We start from the raw sequence: 27,305 nt of genomic DNA on the forward strand, positions 1-27,305 counted from the left end.
AATGCTGTCTGAGTATCCTTACTGAAGTAAGACTTTACTACTAGTTGAGGTGGTGGCTGTTGGGAAGACCATCTTTACTTTTGCTTCAGAGAGCAAAACATTTTAGGCCAGTCCTGTTTGCAAATTATAAAAGTCCCCCAGTTTACTTGGACTTTGATCTGTGTAGAGCAGTTTCCCTACAACCAGAGTCCTCTGGCTGCTTAACACTCCTCTGACTGTGTCTTCTAACTTGTTTCAAGTACCCACCTAAAGTACTAGGAAGGCTTCTCTTAATATACAGCACAGGTTATTATAGATCTCACTATTCTATTGTACAGTTTCTCTACCAAGAACCGTTTTCCTGTTTGATACCCTATCATGGCCAGTAGAAGTCAAATGAGTACTTAGGAAAGTTTGACCAAATTTGGTTTTGAACCACAAAACTGATGAAAATCGATTACACAGTGTGAAAAGATGATTGAACTGTGTGACTCCTATGTGGTTGGATATACCATTAGGCAAAATGAAACATGGAACACGTACTGAAAGGCAGAGTCAAGGTGTTAATTAGTCAATTAATTAATTTACAGTATTTTTATTCCGTCCTTCTCACCCCGAAGGGGACTCAGGGCAGATGACAATGTACATATATACGGCAAAGATTCAATGCCTTTAGACAAACAACATACAAACAGACAGACACAGAGGCTATTTAACTTCCCAGTTTTTGGCTTTGTGAGGGTATGCTCGATTCCGGCCACAGGAGGAGCTGCTACTTCATCATCCACTGTGACAACGAGTCCTTTTTGATGGAGTCTTCCTCATCCGGTGTTGTAAATCAGTTAAATTAGCCTCCCTGCATAAGCGGTCCCTAAATTTTCCTACTTGACAGATGCAACTGTCTTTCGGGTTGCTTAGGTCAACAACGAGCAGGGCTATTTTTTATTTTAATTGTCGGGTGCTCACTCCGACATGGGCTGGCCTTAAACTCATGACCTCTTGGTCATAGTGATTTATTGCAGCTGGCTACTAACCAGCCTACGCCACAGCCCGGCCCTTAATAAAGGGGGGCTGTGTGCCAAAGACTTCCCTTTGTCCACCAAGTTAGCTCCTGCCCATGTTATGTCATGAAAAATACTGGAAAATACTATCTTGTGGTATATCATGAAAAAAGTTTAATCTGAAGTCACCTTTTGTAATAACATGTGGCACCAGTTTGTTTGCCTTAGGAACCCAAACACCTTGGACCAGATTAACTAGGATCAGACCAAAAATCTGTCTAGTCCAGCATTTTCCCCCACTACAGCCAACCAACAGATTAGGAGAAAGTCAGAAGCAGGATTTGAACTCTGTAATGTCTTCCTGCTTGTGTTTCCTAGAAACTGATACCAAAAGGTATAGTGCATCTGATATAGAAGATAATATATTGCCGTTATGATTAATAGCTGTTGAGAGTCATGTTTCCTGTTATCAACGATTTATGTATCACTTTGAGTAACTGAGTAAACCAGCATGGGATCAGTTGGGATCAAAATTGTACAACTGAAAAAGAGCTCACATTTTTGTGTTATGATTGTACTACATAATTGTTTCATGTATATTGCCCAAGTTATTAATGAGGAAAAACAACCAAATGAAACATGGAGCAGATACTGAAAGGCAGAGACAAGATGTTCAAAAAAGGGGGCTGTGTGCCAACCAAGTTAGCCTTCGTCTTCAGGTACAGTAGAAAATACTGTCCCATGGTATGTCATGAAAAAAGATTAATCTGAAGTTACCTTTTGTATTTGGAAAGAGAGAAATTACTTTGGTGTTTCCCAGGAGAGAGCATGATATCTGCAAACAAAACATGCACAAGTTCTGTCCAGCTGGAAATGAGCTTTTATAGGATGCACCGTTCGGTGGTCACTAAATATATCAGTCATGTTTGGCTGTTTATTGTATGTATTTTTCCCAGGAAAGAGCCACCATGGTTGGAAAAAACAGTTTGTTTTCAGTATATAGGGAAATTAACCGTGCATTATATAGTTATTGGTTATACACATAGCATTTCTTTCACTACTGTCTATCTTTCAGAGCATTTTAAGACACCTCCTGAAGCCACAGTCAATGAACCCAAAGCATTTATCAATGCCATTAGTTTGTCTGAAAGACGCAAATCAAATAAACAGGTATGTAGCAATGTACCTGATAGTTTTTAGCCTTTCTCAAATATTTTTTGTAGATGGATTCTAAATCTAATTGAAATAAAAGTCTGTAAAATGTCCTCAGTTGCTGCTGCTGGGAATAAGCAGTAGGAATATGCCTTCTGAACCAAACGTACATACTGTGATTCAAGTTGAGTATCCTGTATTCAAAATGCTCAGGACCAGAAGTGATTTGATTTTTGGATTTCTTTTGTGGATTCTGAAATACCTACATTTACACATACCATACATGTATAATAAGTTATCTTGAATAATGGACTGAAGTCTAAACACTAAATTTATGTATGTTTTATGTTCACCTTGTACTCATGGCTTGAAGATAATTTTATACAATATTTCTAACAATTTTGTACACAAGACAAAATGTGTGTGTTCAATAACCACCAGAAAGCAAAGGTGTCACTATCTCAGGGCCCACCCAGGCCCAGATCTGATGAGGAATTTAATTAATTCAGAATAAACCCATATATTCCAAATTAATTAAATTCCTCATCAGATCTGGGCCTACCTGAAAGGCCCAGATCTAAGGAGGTATTGGGCCTATAGGGACTGACTCCCGGAGTCCCGTTCTGCAATGCCGGGGGTCAGTCTCCATAGTCATCCTGCACCTTTTGAGCATCCTCCTGGCATGAGAAAATGATGCGTGAGGAGACGGGAGGAGGAGGAGGAGGGATTTTTCACTTCTCCCATCTCCTCGGGTGTTATTTTCCCGTGCCAGAAAGATGCAAGAAGAATTATGGTGGCCAGGGACTTTTAAAGTAAGTTTTAGGGGGTAAATGGGGGGGGGGGGCTTCTGGGTGGTTTCATGCTATCCTGAGATAAAGTGGGATGGCATGTATCTGCCCCGCGCCCCGGGTAAAGGCCCGGTTTGGGTTGGGAGGTGGTGACTGGAACTTGAGCCGAAGAGGGTTATTTTAAATCATTTTGGTATGGGTTTTAGGGCTGTGTAGAAGCACCCTCAGTGGACAACTTTGGATTTTTGAGTGTTTCAGATTTTGGAATTTCAGATAAGGGATTGCTCATTCATATAGTGAGTTGCAATATTATATAAAATATAATGTATTGTATGTATTGTATGTACGTAACTTGTAACTTGTAAGCTGCTCTGAGTCCCCTTCGGGGTGAGAAGGGCGGGATATAAATGTCGTAAATAAATAAATAAATACATACATACATTTGAACAGAAAGTTTATTTCTCCCTTTACTCCATTCTAATATGTACCTTCTGGGCAATCAACAAAGAACTAACAGACAAATAGTACAGGTTGTAGGACTGTAAATCTCATTATTTCCCAGTATTGGCTATTCTGACTAGTGCTGATCAGATTGCAGTCAACATTATCAGGGGAACTATGGATTACCAGATTATGGAAATGTAGACTTCTTTTTACTGTGCTTCCCATTAGCCCCAGCCATCATGAATGCCTCCCATGCTGGCTGAGTGATTCTGGGAGATGTCGTCTATAACATGCTAATAGTAAAAAGCCTTGTGTTTACAACTGGATGGTATTCCATCCATTCCAGGTGTTATGGCTTCCAGATGTGTTGTATTGTGGATACTGGAAACCAGAGTTCAAATCATCTGGAAGTCATCCAATTGGAAAAGGCTCTGGATTTCAGACAGGACAGCTGCTACCTGATTGCTTTACTGAGAAATGCTGGAAACTGATTGAATCAAGAATTTTCTGCATCCAAAGTGTATGCTCAATCAGCAGACCTATTGGACAGACTTCTGTCCAATATATAGAAGATATAGCTTTAGACTTCTGTTATATCTTATTACTTTCATTTCATGTTCACTTTCTTACAGAAGTACCTCCACCCGACATTAACAAGAGAAGTCAATTCAGAAAAAGGAAGCATCAAAATTGAAAAGCTTGATTGTCCCTGGAAAGGTATAGCAAAAGTCAGCATTACTGACTGAGTTTTGAAATTTTTTTTAGTCTACAACTGCCAAACCTCCAGCTAGTGTGGCCAATGGCCTTGCAGATTAGAAAACTTTGTAATCCAAAATGTCTTTTTTTCAAGCTCTGGTTACTGATATAACTATCCATGTATTTGTTTCATGGCAAGTGTAGCTCCATAGTATTAACATTTAGACCAGTGGTTCCCAATCTTGGATTCCAAAATGTTGCTGGACTACAATTACCATCTTTCCCAGAGAGCAGAGACAATTGCCATGATGGAGTCCCAAAATTAGGAAAAAGTGTTGTTCACTATGAATAAAATACACCAATGTAATCGGCCATGCTGTGAGGTGGCAGTGGTGATGATGCCAAGACATCTGGAAAGTACTATATTGCAGAAGGCCGATTTGCACAATCATCTATTCAAGCTTATCAGTGCTGTACCATGTATAAACGGGTCTCTAGAAATGCCAGAGTCTTAGGACCCTCCCATACTGCTCAGGAATGTTGCTATAATTCCACTTTAACTTTAATGGCAACATTTTATGGAATTGTGGGATTTGCAGTTTAGGGGGTAGTCAGAATTCTCTGCCAGAGAGTTCTAGTGCAGTAGTTCTCAGCCTGGGGTCCCCAGATGTTTTTGGCCTTCAACTCCCAGAAATCCCAACAGCTGGTAAATTGGGATTTTGGGAGTTGTAGGCCAAAAACAACTGGGGATCCCAGGTTGAGAACCACTCCTCTAGTGCCTCATCAAACTTCAAACCTCAGGATTTCATAGGATGAAGCAGAATCACAACATTATAAATGTCCAAGACTATTTTATCGGCAAAGTTTAAATCGAAGGTTGCTGCATTCCCTTGGCTGTGCTGTTTCCTTTTATGTGGTTTTAGCCCTCATCCTTTTCAGACAGTCATGATAACTTTTATGAGATATTTTAGATTGTGTTTAGATCAGAGATTAGAAAACTAGTGTGATGTGGGATGTCATTTCCCGAAGGCTTGCATTTTGGGGTCTCTTTAATGAGAACTAAAACCAACAGCGGTATCAGTTCAGCGGGGTGTATGTCATTACTTGAGGTTTGTGGTCATGCAGTATCTTAGGAAAGAAATCTCTCATGAAGATGAGATAGATATGCAGATATGAATGGTGTTTGCTGTGGGAAGAAAACGTTAGAACTTTTTACACCTAATAACGCCCAACAATATAAGTATACATTTTCTTTCTAAAGTCTACCAGGATGAATTAAATCGGAGAATGAAAAAATTGCCATAATTCAATGATATTTCAAAACGAGAGCTTTATTTTTTTTTAATTATGCTTTGGTTATTTTTTCATGTCAGGAGCGACTTGAGAAACTGCAAGTCGCTTCTAGTGTAAGATACGTGGCTGTCTGCAAGGTTGTCTCCCAGGGGACAACTGAATGTTTGATGTTTTACTATCCTGTGGGAGGGAGGCTTCTCTCATGTCCCGCATTTATTTATTTACAGTATTTATATTCCGCCCTTCTCACCCCGAAGGGGACTTGGAGCGGATCACAATGTACACATACATGGCAAACATACAATACCATTAGACATACAACACAGAGACAGACAGACATAGAGGCTAATTAACTTCCCAGCTTCTGGCTTTGTGAGGGTATGCTCGATTCGGCCACAGGAGGAGCTGCTGCTTCATCATCCACTGTGATGACGAGTCCTTTTTGACGGAATACTTCTTCATTTGGTGTTGTAAATCAGTTAAATTAGCCTCCCCACATAAGCAGTCCCTAAATTTTCCTACTTGACAGATGCAACTGTCTTTCGGGTTGCTTAGGTCAACAACGAGCAGGGCTATTTTTTATTTTAATTGTCGGGTGGTCACTCCAACGCAGGCTGGCCTCGAACTCATGACCTCTTGGTCATAGTGATTTATTGCAGCTGGCTACTAACCAGCCTGTGCCACAGCCCGGCCCGCATGGGGAGCTGGAGTGGACAGAGGGAGCTCATCAGTGCTCTCCCCGGATTCAAACTACCGACCTATTGGTCAGCATCCTGCCAGTACAAGGATTTAGCCTATTGCACCACCGGGGGCTCCTTTGCTTTGGTGTAAACTAGAAATAATAACTATCTCCTAGTCTTGGATCCAGCTGCCTGAACAAGCAGACATTGTGTTTCCAACAAATGCATACATTTGGACCTCCATCACAATTTGAGAAGCCATGCTGCTGAATTTCAAGCTCACATGTAGTGATGGTAGTTGCTGCATTGTTGATAGCCATAGCATGTGACTCTTGAATCAGTAGATGGCTGATGGCTTTCAGCTCATCACTGGATTAAATGATGGTACCCTTTGTCTGTCTCATGTGAGGTTTATTCAGATTATGTTTTTATGTTAGCTTTTTCTTTACACAGTGCATGACTAATATATAAATTCCTCCACCACAAGATGCAGTAATGGCTGTTTGCTTGGATAGGTCACCTTCACGGTGTATTGGAAATAATTTGTATAAAGCCACCCAACCACTAAACACTGATAGCTTTATCACCCACCCACTTGTACCCCTACTCACAGCATATTTTGAGGAGCATGAGTAATTATATATACAATTTGCACATACATAGAAGTGTATCAGCTTTTCTTTCCAGTGGCATCTTCTGACATGTCATAGATGCTGTACCAGAATTTCATTTTCTACCTCATTTCAATGGATCAGCCATTGGGGTAGGAGCTTAGGTTGCCTACTAGAAAGTAGACAGATTGGTTGGTGGGTCTGCACCCATTTTACATATTACTATGAACTGGACTGACTTTCTTTTGTGCATGGGCTCTTCTTGGATCTTGCTGTTGCTCATAGCCACCTTAAGAGAAGATAAAGTTATTATGCAGCTTTAAGAAATGAACCGTTATCGTATCCACTGATTCCCACAGGTTACAAAGCTGGGAGTAAGGATGAATGTGAAGCTCAAGGCATTCCAACTCACACTGAGTCCTGTCCATTGCAACCAGAAATTAGGTTTCATGTTACAGGTTTGCGCGATGACTATTGTAAGTTGCATGTATTTTTCATAGAATATTATATTTGTTGTGTAGAAGCATAAAATGTATAGCATTAGAAGAGACCACACCAGCCACCCAGCCCAGCCTCCTACCATGCAGGAATACACAATCAAAGCACTCTTGACAGCTAGCCATCTAACCCTCTTCTTAAAAAACTCAAGAGAAGAAGGTTCCATTACATTCCAAAGCAATGTATTCCACTGTTTAATATTTCTTATCATCAGGAAGTTCTTCCTAATGTTTATGTGGAATCCTTTTGCTCCATGTCCTAGTCCAGGAGTCCCCAAACTAAGGCCTACGGGCCAGATGTGACTCTCCAAGGTCATTTATCCAGTCCCTGTCCTAAACATTAGACTTTGGGTCTCCCTAAATCTGAAACGACTTGAAGGCACAACAGTCCCAATTAACATGACTATCTCATCAGCCAAAAGCAGGGCCACACTTCCCACTAAAATACTGGTAAGTTTATGTTGGTTAAAATTGTTCTTCATTTTAAATACTGTATTGTTCTTTCATTTTTTTTGCACTACAAATATGATCGGTGCAGTGTGCATAGGATTTTGTTTTGGTCCTCCAAAAGTCTGAACTGGCCCTTGGCATAAAAGGTTTGAGGACCCTTGTTCTAGTCCCTAGAGCAGCAGAAAACAAAAGTAGATATTAAAAGTAGACTCCTGTACATTCAGAAACAGACTGATTCTTTTGACTTGATAAGGCTTCGAGAATGATGTGGTTAGGCAGCCCTGTGATTCAAAGCTAATAAGTTGCCTGGAGGCAGTCATATCCAGCATTGCCAGGTTCAGATACTGACTCATCATGCCATTTCTTGGGTAACCTTGGTCTGAGCACCATCTTTTAGCTTAATCTACCTCACAGTTCATAGAATCATAGAATTGAAAGAGACTAAAAGGGCAATCCAGTCCAACGCCCTGTCATGCAGGAACACACAATCAAAGCATTCTCTACAGATGATCCTCCAGCCTCTTCTTAGAAATCTCCAGAGAAGGAGACTCCACCATGCTTAAAAGCAGCATATTCCACGCTGAACAGCTCTTACTGTCAGAAAGTTCTTCCCAATATTTAGGTGGAATCTCTTTTCCTGTAATTTGAATCCATTGCTCTGCGTCTTAGTCTCCAGAGCAGCAGAAGACAGGTTTGGCCCATCTTCAATGTGACATCCTTTCAAATATTTAGACCTGTCTGTCATGTCCCCCCTCAGTTTTCTTTTCTTCACGTTAAACATATTCAGCTCCCTAAGCAATTCCACATGGGGCTTGGTTTCCAAATCTTGAAGAAAAGGTGTTGGGAAAAGAACAAAACTTTGTAAGCTACTTTGACATCCTTTGGAGTTGAACGATGGGACATAAATGTAATAAAAAAATAAACGACGTGTGTCGTTTTCAGCGTGTGAAGTATATACATCCTTCCTTGAGTTTTATTTCCTGCCCTGCAAAATAACCCGGGTATTCACAATATGAGACTTTTTTTTTTTCATTTTACCTAATTATGTTTAATCCTGTTTTTGAAATAATGTTTGTCTTTGGGTTTCATTATGTTAAAAACAATATAAAGAAACAACTTAAATTAAAAACCCAATTTTTCAAGGATAGATCAAGTGTTCATTTTAAATAGATTTGTTTTTCCTTTTCCAGATCTAAACATATTGGACTGGAGTCAACAGAATCTTCTTGCTCTTGCTCTGGAGTCTGTTGTACACATTTGGAAAGGAGGAAGAAGTGAAAAACTTGAAAGCATACAATTATATTCTGGTTCCAAATACATTGCTTCTCTGGCATGGATGAGAGAAAATTCATATCTTGCACTTGGCACTAGTGATGGAGAAGTACAGGTAGAGTTCTAACTTTCACAGTCTTATTTTAGACAAAGTGAATATGGTGCCATTGAGCTCTCTATGCATGAGTTTCTAAATAACATGAATCATATGCAATCATATTTCTGTAGCCATGGGGTCAGGTCCTGTGGTTTCACCTCTCTTTACCTGACAAAATATGCCCTCTCTAGGAATTTTCTAGGTCTTCCAAGTGCCAGAAGTTATCCTAGAGTCACCCTGGAGGACCTAGCAAATTTCTAGAAAAGTAATTTTTCCAATCCCTGGTTAAAATTAAATTAAAAGGATGCTGATATTGATTTACCTCCTCTGTTCAAGTAGAATAAACACTTAAGCTAATGCTTTAACCTCCTCTCCACCGAAACTGGTATTTTATGCAGTAAGAAATTAGTGTGCAAAAATAATCAACTTAAAATTAAACGCAGAATAAGTGTGCTAATTGAAATATAAATATGTGATTGTTGTATGGGTTTTTTTGTGCCAGTTGTGGGATGTCGAAACTCAAAAGAAGCTGAGAAATATGTCTGGCCATAAATCTGTCATTGGAGCCATGAGTTGGAATGGATACATACTTAGCAGGTGAGCAATGAAGTATATTTGTGCCCTTAAATTCTGTCGCTGGTCTTCCCCCCCAGGATTTGGCTCTATGGAAACAGTCCCGTCAGGTTTTACATTAACTTGGAGAAGCATAGTGCATGAAATAAGAGAGTCGCAGAGCAGTGAGAGTTTCTATTACCAAAACATGCTGCTTTAACCACAGCAGTTGTGATCAAGAATGTTCCGTTTGGGTTTTATGTTTTCACATATCTTTATATGATTCCATCTATGAATAACAGATATTGTGACTCAACACTGTAGTTCATTTTCCAATTCAATCTTCAGTGAATAGATTAAGATTACGTTGAAATTTATCAGATACACACTTGTGTGAACCGAATTTGTGTGTTGGTTGAGGTGGAAACTGGAACTTTCCCCACAAGCTATCTTTTTTTTTTTTTGGTTGCTCCTGGAACTACTAAATAGGACATTCATTCATGTTAAACAGTGCTCTTTCCTATTGTTCACAGTGGCTCAAGGCTGGGATATATTCTTCATCATGACATTCGAGCTCAGGATTACATTGGGATGGTTCGGCAAAGTAAACAGAGTATTAGTAGCCTGCAGTGGTCACCAGACACTGAACTGTTGGCGTGTGGTTCTAGCGATGGCCTACTGAATATTTGGTCTCATGATCTAGGTGTGACAATGCAGTGTACACCACTGAACACCATACACCATTCCTCCGCAGTCAAGGTATGATGACAAGAATGTACAAATATGTAATTCAATTACATTTATGCTACTGTTGTTTTGCTGTGGCCAACTTGAAAATGCCTGTTGTGCAAAGTAGAACATACAGATATCCAAAAGGTGCCAGATCTTGTCTGATCTTAGAAGGTGAGCAAAGTCAGCCCTGGTTAGTACTTGGATAGGAGATCCTCAATGAATTACAGATGCTTCCTTCAGAGGTATTCCTTGCCAAAGAAAACCTATGATGTTCATGGAGTAGCCATGAATCAGCTGGTGACTTGAAAGCATATATATATGTACGGTATATATTTATTTTTAAAAATGAAATGTGTTTTCCCACTAAAAACAGGTTATCTAACTGAAAACAAAGAAATAATAATTGAGTCACTTTCAGGAAAGATAAAGCAGGGTATAAATAAATATAATAATAATAATAATAATAATAATAATAATAATAATAATAATTAAAAATTAAGGACAATTAAAGCCAATAATAAACAAATATACATTGACAATTTACTTATTTAGCCTGGAAGTGATTCTTTAGAATTTCTTTTTGCAATAGCCTATCTGTTGCCTGATGTATATGCCCAGGGCTGCCCAGGACCATCATTTTAGAAGTCATGCTTGTGCTCTTCTTTCTCTCATTAGGCAATGGGGTGGTGTCCATGGCAATCTGACGTAATTGCCACAGGAGGTGGAATGCAAGACGGATGTCTGCGCATCTGGAACATAAGCAGCATGAAAACCCTTGGAACTGTAAATTCAAAATCTCAGGTAAAACCATAATGTGAAAACTCTGCCTGCTTTAGGTTTTCCATTCCATAGTTGTTCAGTATCCCAAAAGAGCAGTATCGTATCATTTCAACTCAAAGAAATGAGTGATTGTGCGGGTTAATATACAAGTAATATGGGAAAATTGTTAATGGGACAACATCATGCCCAATAGTTTTTGTTACAGCACAACTGGTAAGTTCCGTTCTTGAGAACTGGCACAGGGTGAATTGTTTATGTGCCTTGGACATTGTTCTCATGGGACTTTGCTTTGTCACCTTCTGCAACTCCTGTGTCTCACTTTTGGAGCTCCAAGGACAAGTACTGTATTTGGAAACTCTCTCAAGATCAACAGATGATGACTTGTAGATTAACATTAGCTGATGGACCATCAATTTGAATGGCACTGGTTTAATTCATTATTTGCCTTCCATCATTAAGGCTATGGCAATTTGTAATACAGAAGGAATCCCTCAGTGAGTGGCTCATGGAATGACTAGTCTGATTGAACTGAGGGAGCAGAAATGAGATCATGTAGGTCAAGTAAAAATATAAGGAACTCGAGGTTCCAGGGATTTTGGTATTCATTGGGTGAGTCCTATAACTAATCCACCAAGTGTACAGAGAGATGACTGCAAACACAAATAAATATAATGAAGCTTTAAAAGAGGAAGAAAACCAAGAAAGAAAAACTTCAGGATGGGACATGGTTGAGGACAAAAGCTGTGAGGTGCTCAATCCTTTCCCCGTCCCTTTTTCCTATGCTTCAGCTTACACCGCCATTGGGTCCTCCCCATCTCAAAACACCCCAAAATTCAATTTCAGGCTCAGTTGGATGATAATAATAATAATAATAATAATAATAATAATAATAATAATAATAATAAAATTTATTCTTATATCCCGCCCCATCTCCCCGAGGGGACTCGGGGCGGCTCACAACAATAATAAAAACAGTGACAAATTACACATTGTAAAATCAAACATGAAAAGCAGTCATACAATCAATACATACATCACATGTTAAAAACAAGGAGATAAAACAGTTCTAGGCCGAAATAGAGGGCTTCTGTAGCTTCGTGGCAGAAGTACTCAGCAAGGTATCAATAATCATGGCAGAACACTCTCTAATTAAATTAAATGGGCAGACAAATCAACCCCCAAAAATTAGTTGTCGAAGGCCCTCTGGAAAAGCCAGGTTTTAAGGCTTTTTCGAAAGGCAAGGAGGGTGGGGGCCTGTCTAATCTCCCTCGGGAGTGAGTTCCAGAGGCGGGGGGCCACAGCGGAGAAGGCCCTCTCTCTCGTCCCCACCAGCCGCAACTACGAAGGTGGTGGGAGCGAGAGGAGGGCCTCCCCCGAAGAGCGAAGGATGAGGAGAGGATACTGGGAACCAACTGCAAGACAGAACACAAGGTGGGAAAGAGTTAAGCACACATCCATTCATATTATCACTCCATCCAAATCACCGCCTGCCCATTTCTTTGAAAAATTGGGTCTGGGGGTTATGTGAATGTAGCCACTCTGGCATTATTGATCTATTCAGTTGTTTGTAGGATAAAAATGATTGTAACCAAAATTGTGCTAAACATTTTAATGAAGATTTTAAGGTTTTTTTTTTTTTAAAAAAATCTAAACTATTTTCTACAAAAATAAAATGGGCTTTTCAAATTAAAAATATAATCTAGATATGTTCCCTGCTGTGGTTACCAAATACCAAAGAAATAGTGACGGGGCAAGGCCATCCTCAAAATAAGGTGAACATCTGGAGATATCCTGTACTTTCAAATTCAGCAGAACTTCATGGTAAGTACGTTGACAAGTGATAACCACAGACGTTGTGTCTGTTTACGCATTTGCTCAGCAACATCTCATTTGAATCTTTTGCTCCATTCTCAGATAAGCTAGTTCTGCATGTAAGATAATTACAATGTGTTGGAACTTGGGGAAAATATTGTCAACCGGCTTTTAAATAGGTATTTTTGATTCTTAGATATCATCGTTTTTATTTATGTATGTATTTTGTTTGTTTATAGCATTTTTATACTACTTTCTTAAAACCACCGAGGCACTGTACAAAAAAAATTGCAATTTTACAGTAAGCACACTGATAACCACAGCTAGCATGTTTGTTTACACATTTGCTCAATATCATTTCCTATGAGCAGTGAGCCTATTCTTACACATATTCTTGGGGAGTCTTCTTGCAAAGTTATCCCTAGTTTGATTTCCATGTGGCTTATCTGATACATATTAATGTAAAAATATTGTTGGACCATACCCTCCAACATTTCACAGACGGAAACTGGGACAGACGTATTCAACCAACATCAAAGTGTGATCAAGATGGCAAAAGTTATTAATCTAAAATAGGCTGCAGCAGTTTGCTTTGACCTGAGCCCACAAAGAAGGGCAAGATTCCTTCCCTTCTCTCCCTCAGGCTGAGTTAAATTAGTGCAAACCACTTTTGTCTTTAAACTCAATTTGCAGTAACTGAAGTAAACTGATGACAAAGAGGGAAAGTTGGAGGAGAAATGTTGGAAATAGCACCCTTCTGCAAGCCTCCTATATGTCACGACCCAGGCTACAGAGCACCAATAACCATACGCAGAGGCCAGATTCTATCTAATATCTTTATTAAGGAAATATATAAAGTTAGTAAAAGCAAATGTAAAAGTTAGTCCAGAAGCAGACCTTTCAGGAAAGGTCAAAATTAGTCCAAAGAAACAATGTCCAATATGAAATATTAAGGTCCAAAGTTGTAATCCAATAACCGAAACACTCACTTTGCCAAGCAAAGTGAGGGGAGATGACAAGGTCCTTTAGTCCATGAACTTGAGCAAGGCTAGGAAATAACTTGATACTTGAAACAAGGCTTGAAACGTGGAACAAGGTAACGAGGAACAAGAACAAGGTCCGTGGAATAACTTGGTAAAATCCGTGAAACAAGGCAAGGGTTAGTCCTGGGAAACAAGGCAAGATCCGTAGGTAAACAAAGGCTGGGAAACAGGAGCGGAGGCTGGAAACAAGGCAAGGCTCGAGCAGGAACGAGGCTTGAATCGGAGCGCGCTGTCCAGACACAACTCGCTCCGGAGGCTGACGAATTGACTCCGCGAAGTTACTACGCGGGTAAAACACCTATATAGAGTCTAACTTTCCCGCCGAAGCAGTTCTCTGGGAACCAGAAACGAAAGCTAAACTCTGAGACCAGATGTCTGACTCCTTAAAGATTCTCACGAAAAGCAGACTTAATTGGGTACATTCTTAGCTGCTATCCTCGCACTCCTGCGCGAAGCTGCTTCCAAACCCCTCTGTTGTTTACAAAACTCATGGCGAGAGAACACGGGAGATGTAGGCTCAGGGTTTGTTTGACATACTTCTGGGACACAACTTTCTTGCAGGTGCAAGGTTCCCAGATCTGCCTGGGAAAGATCTGGCTGAGAAGATTCCAGTTCTGACTGGGAAGGTAAAAAACCCAAGTTTTCTTCTTCATCAGGCATTACAATGTCATGAGCAGGACTACAAGGCCCATGAGTCATCACACTATCCCCCTCCTCAAGGCCCCTCCCAAACTGGGACTCTCTCCCCGAGGCGCGAGGTCGTGGCTTGGCGGGATAGGTTTGGTGAAAGCGACGGGTTAGATCAGGAGCATGGACTGTGGAGGCGTCTTCCCAAGAGCGTTCCTCAGGGCCAAAACCCACCCAGTCAATGAGATATTGCAGGCGGCGGCGGTGAAAGCGAGAATCCAAAATGTCCTGAACCTCGAACTCGTCCTCCCCATCCACCAAAATAGGGACGGGGGCCGGCCGGTCTACATCTGGCCGCACACCATCCGCCGGAAGGAGCAGGGAGCGGTGAAACACTGGGTGAATGCGCATTGAACGTGGAAGTTGGAGTTTGAAAGTCACGGGGTTTAATTGCGCCACCACTGGATAGGGGCCAATGAAACGGGCATCTAACTTCCGGCAAGGGCGGTGGGAGGGCAAAAAGCGAGTGGACAGAAAAACCCGATCTCCTACCTTGATTTCGGGGCCCGGCTGGCGATGTTTGTCCGCGTGACGTTTATAGTCCTCCTTGGCTTGTTCCAGTTGCTGGAGCAAAAGTTGTTGCACCGCTGTGAGTTCCTGCAGCCAATCTTCTGCTGCGGGAACTTCTGAAGTTTCAATGACAGGGGGAAAGAAACGTGGATGGAAGCCGTAGTTTGCAAAGAACGGCGTTTCTTTTGTAGAAGCCTGGACTCCATTGTTGTAGGCAAATTCCGACAGTGGTAACAGAGAAGCCCAATTGTCCTGTTGATAGTTTACATAACAGCGAAGGTACTGTTCCAAAGTGGCATTGGTGCGCTCCGTTTGCCCATCCGTTTGGGGGTGATGAGCTGAAGATAAACGAGAGTCTATGCCCAATAGTTTTTGTAGTGCCTTCCAGAAACGAGAGGTGAATTGGGATCCACGGTCTGTGACCAAACTCTTGGGCAATCCATGTAGTCTGAAAACATGTTGGAGGAATAAATCTGCAGTCTCTTGGGCCGTGGGAAGGCCTTCACAGGGAATGAAATGGGCTAACTTGGTGAAAAGGTCCACCACCACTAGGATCGTGGTGAATCCACAGGAAGGTGGTAAGTCAGTGATAAAATCCGCAGAAATTATTTCCCATGGGCGAGATGGGTTAGGAAGGGGGTGTAGAAGCCCTGAGGGCTTCTCCCTTCTTATCTTGGAGCGCTGGCATACTGGGCAGGTGTTAACATATTTTTCCACATCCTTGCGGATCTTGGGCCACCAGAAATCTCTTAGGATCAAATGCATGGTTTTAAATAGTCCGAAATGCCCTGCTGGTTTGCAGTCATGACACAGACGAAGTACTTTTTCCCTGCCCGGTCCGGGTGGGATATAAACATGATTTCTATAGCAAAGCAGTCCATCTTTAAGCGAAAAGGGAAAGTGCAGACCTTGACGAAGTTGGTCCTGCGCCCAGGCATCTGCTTGCTGACTAGCCCTGATTTCTTGAGCACAGATGGGCCCTGGATTAGGGGGAGTTGAATCAATGGGAGTGGATTTGGTGTTCCCCACTGTGAGCGTGGCAAAGTTCTCGGGTTGTAGTAGTTGGGATTCAAAGGTCTCCTTGCGTCCTGCAGCGTATTCCGGTTTACGTGACAGGGCGTCTGCTTGCTTGGTTTGGGCTGGGGTCACATAATGAATCTGGAAGTTGAAACGTTCAAAGAATAAAGCCCAACGTTGCTGCCTTTGATTTAGCTTGCGGGCAGTTCTTAGATGTTCTAGATTCCGATGATCAGTGTGGACTTCAATGGGAAATTTGGCCCCTTCTAGCCAATGTCTCCAAGTTTCAAAAGCTGCCTTTATGGCTAATAGTTCTTTTTCCCAAATGGTATAGTTCCTCTCTGGTGCGGTTAGTTGACGAGAATAATAAGCACAAGGATGAAGGTGATCTCCCACCGGTTGTAGGAGCACAGCCCCAATTGCCACATCAGAGGCGTCCGCTTGCACCACAAAAAGGGTTTCAGGATCTGGATGCTGAAGGATTGGCTGGGATGTGAATAATTTCTTTAGTTGCTGGAACCCTTTCTCTGCTTGATCAGTCCAGCGGAAGGGCCGTTTTCCACGGATGCAGCTAGTGATTGGGTCAGACCAGCGGGCAAAATCTGGAATGAACTTGCGGTAGTAGTTCGCGAACCCCAAGAATCGCTGCACCTCCTTCTTGTTAGTTGGCGCCCGCCATTCCAATACTGCGGAAACCTTGGCTGGATCCATGGAGAGCCCTAGAGGCGAGATACGGTATCCAAGGAAATCTACCTCTTGTAGATCAAAAGCGCATTTTTCCAGCTTGGCATAAAGTCCATGATCCCGCAATCGTTGTAACACCATTTTGACGTGGTTCTCATGTTCTGATTGTGATCTAGAAAACACCAAAAAATCGTCCAGGTAGATTATCAAGAACCTATCTAGATAGTCCTGGAAAATGTCATTGACAAAATGCTGGAACGTTGCGGGAGCTCCGCATAATCCATAATTCATAACTCGGGACTCGAATAATCCGAATTTAGTCTGGAAGGCGGTCTTCCACTCGTCCCCTTCTCTGATGCGAACTAAGTTGTAAGCTCCCCGAAGATCCAGCTTGGTGTAAACCTTGGCTCCTCGAAGTCGGTCTAGTAGATCCGAGATTAAGGGCAGGGGGTAGCTGTTCCGCTTGGTGATATTATTCAATGCTCTGTAGTCCACCACCAAGCGTAATTCCCCTGACTTCTTCTTCACAAACATCACTGGAGAGGCGGCTGGGGATTGAGAGGGTCTGATGAATCCCTTGCGAAGGTTTGTCTCTATGAATTCCCTGAGAGCTTCTTGCTCTGGTTCAGTCAGGGAGTAGAGATGCCCTCGCGGGATCGGGGCCCCCTCCACCAAGTCAATGGCACAGTCATAAGGTCTATGTGGGGGTAACCTTTCGGCTTCTTTTTCATTGAATACATCCCAATACTCGGAGTACTTCTTTGGCAAGGTGATAATGGGCTCGGTGTCTGTGGCATGGCAGACCTTGGCTACGAGGCAATGGTTTTGGCAGTACTTTGAAGCAAACTGCAGTTCTCTGTTGGACCAGGAGATGCTTGGGTCGTGAAGTGTCAGCCATGGAATCCCCAAAATCACAGGGAAATGGGGAACCTCAGTAACAAAGAAGGAAATCTCTTCCATATGTTCCCTTATCCACATCCTGGTGGGTTCCGACCACTGGCTTACGGGGCCCGTCTTGAGAGGGCGACCATCAATGGCTTGCACCACACGGGCATTCTTGAAGTCATGATATTGTAATCCCAGAGAGTCGGCATACTCTCTATCAATGAAATTGTTGGTAGCTCCTGAGTCTATCATGGCGTGGATCATGACGGGTCCCCTTTTTGCTGACCATAAGGTGACCACTAGAAGGAACAGGACCCCGGTTGGCGGCTCTTGAACGGGTTTCTTGACCGGGTTGGCGAGCCTCTCTACGCCCGGTCGTTGGCTTCCCCCGCCGGCTGTGTGCCAGCCGCCTCAGACGCCTTCGTCTCCGTGGAGGACGCCGCCGCAAGACGGGCGGCGGGCTTCCCTTTGGCTGGGCACTCTCTGGCGAAGTGGCCCCCATTCCCACAATACCAGCAGAGATTTAGGCGTTGGCGGCGGGCCTTCTCGGCGGCATCTAATCTGGGACGCACATTGCCCAACTGCATCGGCACCTCCTCGCTCCCTCTGGGGTATGGGGATGGTGGTGGGGGTCTCCACACTGGACGCGGCTGAACGCTGGCGGGAGCGGAGGGTTTTGCCCCAGCTCTACCGCTCTGGCCTCGGACCCACTGTTTTCTGTTGGCAATCATGACTTCAGCCCGTAAACATTGATCGATGAGTGCTTCCAGCGTTTGGGGAGGATCCACCTTGGAGATTTCCTCCAGCATTTCAATGTTGAGACCCTCCCGAAATTGTCCTCTGAGGGCAACATCGTTCCAGCCGGTGTTGTGGGCCAGCACTCGGAACTCGGCTATGTACTGAGACATGGGTCTGTCTCCTTGGAAGAGGCGGCGGAGTTTGTGCCCGGCGGCCTCCAAATTGTCCTCGATTCCCCAGGTCGCCTTAAGGTGGTCCAAGAAATGTTGCGCTGACCTTAGATGTGGGGAGGCTTGGTCGAACAGAGCCGTCGCCCAGTTAGCCGCTGGCCCGTCTAGGAGACTGTAAATCCACGCCACCTTGATGTCTTCCTGGGGAAACTCGGCATCACGGGCCTCTAGATAAGCTTGGCATTGGCGACGGAAAACATGAACCTTAGAAGCTTCTCCAGTAAACTTGGTTGGCAACGCCATGGCCGGAAGACGGATTCCGCGTTCCTTCAAACCCTTTATTTCCCCATCCTGTGCATTGAGCTTATCACGGATTCGGTCCACCTCATCCTTGTCGATGGTGTAGGTAATCGGCTGGCCGCCCGGTCCAGGTCCGGCTCCGGTAGACATTCTGGCCGAGGTTAATTGGTGCTTAGGGTGGCGGAGTCAAACTGTCACGACCCAGGCTACAGAGCACCAATAACCATACGCAGAGGCCAGATTCTATCTAATATCTTTATTAAGGAAATATATAAAGTTAGTAAAAGCAAATGTAAAAGTTAGTCCAGAAGCAGACCTTTCAGGAAAGGTCAAAATTAGTCCAAAGAAACAATGTCCAATATGAAATATTAAGGTCCAAAGTTGTAATCCAATAACCGAAACACTCACTTTGCCAAGCAAAGTGAGGGGAGATGACAAGGTCCTTTAGTCCATGAACTTGAGCAAGGCTAGGAAATAACTTGATACTTGAAACAAGGCTTGAAACGTGGAACAAGGTAACGAGGAACAAGAACAAGGTCCGTGGAATAACTTGGTAAAATCCGTGAAACAAGGCAAGGGTTAGTCCTGGGAAACAAGGCAAGATCCGTAGGTAAACAAAGGCTGGGAAACAGGAGCGGAGGCTGGAAACAAGGCAAGGCTCGAGCAGGAACGAGGCTTGAATCGGAGCGCGCTGTCCAGACACAACTCGCTCCGGAGGCTGACGAATTGACTCCGCGAAGTTACTACGCGGGTAAAACACCTATATAGAGTCTAACTTTCCCGCCGAAGCAGTTCTCTGGGAACCAGAAACGAAAGCTAAACTCTGAGACCAGATGTCTGACTCCTTAAAGATTCTCACGAAAAGCAGACTTAATTGGGTACATTCTTAGCTGCTATCCTCGCACTCCTGCGCGAAGCTGCTTCCAAACCCCTCTGTTGTTTACAAAACTCATGGCGAGAGAACACGGGAGATGTAGGCTCAGGGTTTGTTTGACATACTTCTGGGACACAACTTTCTTGCAGGTGCAAGGTTCCCAGATCTGCCTGGGAAAGATCTGGCTGAGAAGATTCCAGTTCTGACTGGGAAGGTAAAAAACCCAAGTTTTCTTCTTCATCAGGCATTACAATGTCATGAGCAGGACTACAAGGCCCATGAGTCATCACACTATATTAGTTATTTGTTATTTATATAATTGAGATTGCTGACTATATTATATGTATATATTGGTATGCAGTTTTTTCCTTAACTCTATGTTGTTAGAGGTTGTGGGAGGGACTATAGAACATGTGACTCTGATCTTTGAATGTTCAGAGTGAGACTCCATTTTAGAATGCATTTGAATCAGAAGTCAGTTAGAAGTCAGTTGAGATTTGAGTCAATTTGAGTTAGAAGTCAGTTGAGTCGGTTGATGTCAGTTAGAGCAGCAGTATAGTCAGTATGCTGCAGTGAGATGTCAGAGTATGAGCCTGTCTGCAGCAGAAGTGTAGTACAATATAGTACAGTTTGAAATGTTATTCAGTTAACATGAAACCAATAAGCAATGTACCTGTATGTTAAATACATAAAGTTTGTAAGTAAATCAACTATGTTAACTTTTAACGAAGACTACTCATTTTTTGGTCTCTTGAGAGCATGATTTAAAAGCAATATATTTAATGGGAGCGGTATTTTTGTGCAACTGAAAATAACATTTCTGAAGGTCTGTTATATATGTAGTGTATTGGCATATCTTTGTTCCTAACAGTTCAGAGAGATAACTAGGTATATCAGTCTAACAGCTGAGAAAGCTAAATTGCCTTGCATGAACACTAGTGGATATTTACCACTAAGGAGAAGATTGACTCAAGTGAGTTTTTAACTCTTAGGAAGATCATACTTTACAAAAAGCTTACAATCTCTAACAAGATTATGCCTTTCCAAAAGGCTATGATTATTCCAAATAGCGTGAATGCTAATTAATCTCCAAAAGGGTCACACTTCCTAAAGGCTTTGGAGATTCCTGGTTTTCCCAATAGAAAAAAGAAACTGGGACATTTTAAAAACACCCAAAGAAGTATTTGTGGATCTCTAGGTCCTCCAATGTAATTCTATGATATACTTCCAGCCCAAGTATTGTCAAAATATAGGGTTCACCTTTATCCATGGATTTTGGTATCCATGGTATATGTGTGTGTGTGTCTTGGAATGTATCCTGCAAAGATGTGTATGTGTGTGTGTGCTGTACTTAATGGCAAACTAGCTCTTAAGATAGATAGTGGCTTTAAAAATGTTTTATTCTTTCACCTGAGCATGAGACCTATTTGCTATTTCATGTATTGTTTTTCTCCCTTCATTTTCCACCTCCAAATATTAGACCATAAAGGAAGAGTTCTGCATATGGCTCTGAGCCCAGAAGGAAACAGGATCTTTACGGCCGCAGCTGATGAGACGGCTTATGTGTGGAAGTATCAGATGGAAACAAGGATGGTGGACCTTCAGGAGGAAAACTGTTCCAGTTAACAATGATATATTCCCTCTGCTGGCTCTTCAATCATCACTTAATCCAGCACAGTTCAGAGGAGTATAAGAAGATGTGGAAAATAGAAGCTCAGATTCACCGTCGGCTACAAAGCACTTCTTTTTAGTTTACACTCTTTCAGCTTGCCTCACAAGGCTTTGTAATAAGGTCTAAATGACTTTCTATGCTTAAAAAAATAATAAAAAGATTTAAAAAATGTTCTAAGGCAATAGGAAGAAATATGGACCAAGATCAGGGGACTTGGCTATAATGATGAAGCTCTTTTGTTGTAGCTACATCTTCTGATGCTACTCCCAGAAATCTACCTTTTCAGCATCATAGCCCCAGGATTTCTGAAGGGCTGCAGAGTGGCACAGCGTGTAGCGATGCCTCCAGTCTTCTCCTTTCAGTGAGGTGCTTTGCAACATGCAGTTGACACATGTTCTGATGTGCAGATGAGCCGAGGGAAAAGGCGATGGTGGTAGTGCTGCATGTAGACAGCAGTCTGGTCCCAATTGTCTTGCAGATAAGCCCAAAGAGTAGCCTTCAAGGTTGTACAAGTACACAAGCAGAAGTACTTGGATGTACCTTTATCATGTTCTTGAGAGAGAACCAACATTTAGTCTGAACGGGACCTGCCAACCAAGGGAATAATATATAACAGCTGGTAGGCTGTTAGGAATTGTGGGAGTTGAAGTCCAAAAAGTTTACCCATGTCTGATATGTAACCTGTGGGCCCACACCAGAGAACATGGATGCACCCCCTGAAATGGAAATCCACATCCCTTTAACTGAGTTAACCACTGATATTTTTATTATAAAGAACTTCAGTGTATCAACTTGCCTCTGATTTGAATCCTATGGATCTCATATAAGTATTTCTGCATTCCAAACTATGATTGCAACAGTTGAACCATGCTATGACTAGGGCTGGATTACAGCAGAAGGTCAAGAAGTTTTCTGGATGTGAATTTCATTTCTATATTTGACTCATATACTTTTTTGTTCATGGTAACTTTTTCTGGTTGTATTGCTAGTGCACTGGAAATAGATGAGAGGATCAGGTCTGAGCAGTGTATTTACATCCTATATTGCCTTTGGGTGGGGAAGAATATCTCCTTTCCCCATTTGTGAAAATGGAAGTTGTAATTCAGTTACACACTAGATGAATGAAATAAACTAAATCACAAGCTTAAAAAGGAGAAAAATTTCATTAAACAATATAGGAATGAGTACCATAAAATCAATATTGATGAGACTCTATTACTGTCTGAATCCAGAAGAGATGGTCCTTTGTGAGCCGAGTATAGATTCCAGGGTACCTACGATCATTGCATTTTTTAACATAGGAGAGGATGCCTCTTTGTTTTCCACTGCACATCAAAGGACTGCCAGAATCACCCTGGGAAAGAAACGAAGCAAGCGAGAGACTATGGCATTGCCAATAGAAGCTAGGAGAGCATCTGCACTATAGAATTAACGCAGTTCAACATTGCTTCAACTGCTATGGTTTGATGCTATAGAATCAAGGCAACAGCACTTTTTGGCAAAGAAGGTAAAGACCTTTTAAAAATACAGCTTCTATTATTCCATAGTAGGGAGCCATGACAGTTATACTGCTTTAGGTCTACAGATATATTTTAAGAAGAATGTGAAAAATTCAGCTCTTACTATTACTGAGTTTAGCAGACTTTTAATTTAAAAAGTATGTGCCGCACAAGATGGCACAATATTATGAACAACTATGCATTCAGTACTCAACTTTTTTCTTTGTCTTAACCAAATGAAAATGCTTTTTTGATACAGCACTGTCAGAAAACTCTCAGAAGATATAAAGTACCAAGTTTTTAGAGAAATGTACTTACAATTAATTGATTTCTCAGACAATCAGTGAAAAGACTAAACATTATTGAGTTGGTATAGGCCAATGGTCTTAATTTTAGCTCCCCATGTAGGTAGAATTGGTTTAAAAAGGAAATCTTACCAAACATTTGTCCATCCTTTCTATCTTGTCACCAGCACACAGCATATGCGCTGTCACAACAGGCTCCAGATGGTAGTGTCTTTGGTCGTTGCAGATTCTTCTGTCAAGGACAGTGGTATTAACTTCATGCAGTGTGTCGGATCCCATCTTTTGATGAATAGTTCCCCATCCAATTACTCGACACAACGTTCCTGGCATGATGTCCTCAGTAGTTCTGGAAAGTGGAACGATTTTTCCATCGTGATGGTACCTTCCTTTTATTTGAATCTGAAGGAATTACAAAGGAAACCCTTTAAACTGGTCCTTGAGACAGACACAGATTTTGGCGCAGGAAACATTTCTGTTTTACATATATGCTACAGGCCAAACTGGTTAATATATCCAACACACTTGAATCAGGGAATAAGCTTACACTTTCACTGCCTACATATCCATTTGCTGCACCTTCCCTAGCATAACATCTTCCGATACGATTGGAAAGATGTTATCTTAGAATATGATCTTGCATATAAAATCCAACCATGAAGTAGATTACTCGCTAATATCAGTAAACCTACTCACACAGCCTGGGTCTATGTATGATAAATAAGCATGTCAAGTAGAGCTACACATTAGAATCAGACATTGATTTCAATGACATATACCTTACTTGGTAAGAAGGAAACTTATACAGACAGTTTTAGCTATTGTGCATTATGTTCACATCAAAAAATTACCTGCAAAAGCATAATGTCATGCTCATATGTCAGCAGATTAAAGCCTGGATATGAAAATGTTTTAGTGATGTTTGCAACACGCTTTCCTGGCTCTCTTTTTGTTCGTGAAATAGCTCCAAGGATAACGTAGGTATTTTCATTCCTGCAAAGATAAAAGTTGGTTTAAACTGGGAGTAGTTTCATTTCAGGAGTGGGGCTGGGCCATCATTGGTTCTGAATGGATTATGAGCAAGATGCTTTCCCCGCTGCCCCCAGCATCATCCTTCGCTCCAAAGCGGATACTAGAGCCAGCACTATTGGGTGTAGGGTTCCCAGATCTGAGGACTTGGACCCGGTTTTCCATTCCTTGGAGTGAGAGGTGACAAATCCCATTGTTATCCTCCTGTAATTGCAATCCACCAACAATAAGAAAAATGAGATCTAGGAGCATCATCCATCTGCTTTGTGCTGTCTTGATCTGGGAAGCTGTTTGGATTGTATCCAAATAGAAAGGGAAAGCAAATGGACAGGAGTCACACCGTGCTCTGTTTTATTTTCACATATCTGGGACACATGGTCAAGCAACATCAGAGTGTGGTCCAGATATTAAAATGAAGGAGAATATATACGCTATACAAGGCTACAGCAGTTTGCTTTTGCCTGAGCTTACTGGGAAGGGCAAGATTCTGTCATTTCCTCTCCCAGTGCCTCTGCTAAGTTTATTGTGTGCACATTACTTTTGCATTTCTGAACTCAGTTTTGGACAACTGAAGTAAGCTGAAGACAAAGAGAGAAAATGGGAGGAGAAAGGAGAAACTGGGACATTCAAAAGGCAGTGGGATAACAGAGGATCCATCAGGACTGTCCCTGCCAAGTTGGGCCAGTTGAAGTATTTATGACACCAGCGAGGACTGATTAAGGGCAGGAGACACTAATGCTTCACTTCTGCCCAGTTTGCAAATAGACAAGGAACAGCAGCAAGATCTATTAAGATCGTTGCCATTGCTGCCATCTTATTTTTCTTAGAACGTCCCATTTTAAGGCATTGAGATAACTGGAGGAAATTGCATTGGAATACCAATGTCTTCCACTAGCAGTGGTTCAGTCTCCAAGTTACAGAGGTATTTTTGCTCAGTTAAGCTTCACAGATCCTATCACTGGCAAGCACATTTCACCATGAGTTCATATTGGGAAGTGAAACCTGATGCCTGCTTGAAGAAGACCTCATGAGAAGAGGTGCCCGTGGACACTTTGTAAAAAGCAGGACTATTTATCAGAACTTACGGAAAACAGTGGGCTGCTGTTAATACCCAGTTGTCTTTTATCAAAGTCCCAGAACATAATAAACGTCTTCTGTTGAAAAGACCAACCATGAATGGTCTTGAAAGTCGTCTGGTTTCTTCTTTTTCAGTCGAATCATAAGGATAACCTATGGAAAATAAGTCCTTGTATTCATATGGATGGACCACATAGATCAGTGGTTCCCAAACTTTGGGTCTCCAGGTGTTTTGGACTTCAACTCCCAAAAATCCCAGCCAGGTTACTGACCATTAGGAACTATGGGGGCTGAAGTCCAAAACACCTGGAGGCCCAAAGATTGGAAACCACTGGTATAGATTGTGGTGGGTGAGGGTAGATGTTGAATATCTCCATAGCAACTATCCCCTGGACTAGGATCAAATAACTTTTTTTAAAAAAAGAAAATAAATCTATAGTTTTGAGTCAACTGTTTGTACACTGTGGAGGAGCACCTAATTGCTAAGAAATATAACATATTGTTGAAAATGGGAATAGAAGAAGAACAAGGTAAATGTATGATAAAATGGGCTCAAAATATTGGTCATAATATATAAATAAATCAATGCCAGAAAATGTGGACTAAGCTTAAAACTCACTTTAAGGTATAATCTTTAGGATTTTTAATAAGATGATGTATAAATTATATTCAGCACCAGAATAAAACTGTCTGAAATGTACAAAAATGTGTGTTGGAAGTGTAGTAAAAAGGGGCAGCTTTTCATCATGGATTCAGATTCATCGATGGAGAACATTTTGAAATTAGCTTTCAGCTGAAACCAATTTTTTTTGGTTGGGCTTGATTAATTAATTTAAATATATTTTAGAGGAAATATGTTATTTTGCTAACTATAACCATTGTTGCGCAGAGGGCTAAACCGCTGAGCTGCTGAACTTGCTGGCAGTTCAGATTCATGGAATGGGGTGAGCTCCTGCTGTTAGCCCCAGCTTCTGCCAACCTAGCAGTTTGAAAACATGCAAATGTGAGTAGATCAATAGGTACTCCATTCTGTCATGATGGCTACATGACCTTGGAGGTGTCTACGGACAATGCCGGCTCTTTGGCTTAGAAATGGAGATGAGCACCAACCCCCAGAGTTGGAAACGACTAGACTTATGTCAAGGAAAAACCTTTACCTTTACCTTTACTAACCATTAGTTGGGAAACTAGAAGATAATTACCTTCCCTTATTTTGGTTTTATTTAAAATGTATGTCTTAGTATATTATGTTAGTGTAATTTGCAGGGTTAGTTTAGATTTTAATTGAATTTTGCTTTTTTTGTAGTCTTATATATGTTGTTTCATATTACAGGCAAATTATATCTCTTAATAATTTTTTAAAAAAAGATAATAACTAAGGAAGGAAACCTGCCTAAAATTCTGGATAGCCATTGCCAATAATATACAGGAGTGGGGGAAAATCTGGACAGAGAGAAACATACACAAGTATACATAGGACATACCTCGGTATTGTAAGGTGGAAACTGGCAATAGAAAAGCACACAATAAACTCAAGCTCCATAGTTTTTGTTTTCTGTTTCCCCACAATGAGATCAGTGGAGTACATAAAGCATATAAAGGAAGAACAGTTGCAGTTAAAAGCATTCTTTTATAATCTCAGAAATATGTGTACTGGACAGACATATCATTTCTAGACCTTAAAATTTTGTTTTTCTCAAAATAGCAAATTTGAAATAAAGCCTTAAGAGGGAGAGAAAATATCATTGCTGTAGCTGTTATCGTTTTAATTTTGAAAAGTTCTTTGAAGTTGGCTGAAAAGCATAATTCCGAAGAGTTGCTTTAGAATAACCTCACTATTGGCTGTCTTGATTATGACATCACTAGTCTGTTCCTTTAGTGACAGCCGGAATTGCATGTTAGCACAGAATTTCATTTTCTAATGCTGACATTTCAAGAGATAACTAGGCCATATTAATCAGCTGTGTTGATCTCCAGCTGTA

General features: G+C 41.6%; 2 protein-coding genes across 4 annotated transcripts in view; one reads left to right on the forward strand and one right to left on the reverse strand.

The window, feature by feature from the left end:
- Window positions 1-21,587, forward strand: part of cdc20b (cell division cycle 20B) — a 38,183-nt gene extending 16,596 nt beyond the window's left edge. For all 3 annotated transcript variants that reach the window (XM_008102786.2, XM_008102788.2, XM_008102790.2), the window contains 9 exons: window positions 2,056-2,150; window positions 3,997-4,081; window positions 7,004-7,120; window positions 8,782-8,978; window positions 9,463-9,557; window positions 10,046-10,271; window positions 10,920-11,045; window positions 12,728-12,845; window positions 21,225-21,587. In XM_008102786.2, the coding sequence (XP_008100993.1) occupies window positions 2,056-2,150; window positions 3,997-4,081; window positions 7,004-7,120; window positions 8,782-8,978; window positions 9,463-9,557; window positions 10,046-10,271; window positions 10,920-11,045; window positions 12,728-12,845; window positions 21,225-21,370 (1,205 nt within the window). In that variant the 3' untranslated portion in view covers window positions 21,371-21,587. The remainder of the gene's footprint in view (window positions 1-2,055; window positions 2,151-3,996; window positions 4,082-7,003; window positions 7,121-8,781; window positions 8,979-9,462; window positions 9,558-10,045; window positions 10,272-10,919; window positions 11,046-12,727; window positions 12,846-21,224) is intronic.
- Window positions 21,588-22,560: 973 nt separating this feature from the next.
- Window positions 22,561-27,109, reverse strand: LOC100557474 (granzyme A). Its single transcript, XM_062972407.1, has 5 exons — window positions 26,808-27,109; window positions 25,332-25,476; window positions 24,069-24,210; window positions 23,353-23,619; window positions 22,561-22,770 (listed from the first exon to the last, which is right to left on the reverse strand). The coding sequence occupies exons 1-5, from the start codon at window positions 26,947-26,949 to the stop codon at window positions 22,612-22,614; spliced, it is 855 nt and encodes a 284-aa protein (XP_062828477.1). The 5' UTR covers window positions 26,950-27,109; the 3' UTR covers window positions 22,561-22,611.
- Window positions 27,110-27,305: the final 196 nt, after the last annotated feature.

Source organism: Anolis carolinensis, chromosome 2 (assembly GCF_035594765.1).
Source record: "Anolis carolinensis isolate JA03-04 chromosome 2, rAnoCar3.1.pri, whole genome shotgun sequence".
Taxonomy (NCBI): Eukaryota; Metazoa; Chordata; class Lepidosauria; order Squamata; family Dactyloidae; genus Anolis; species Anolis carolinensis.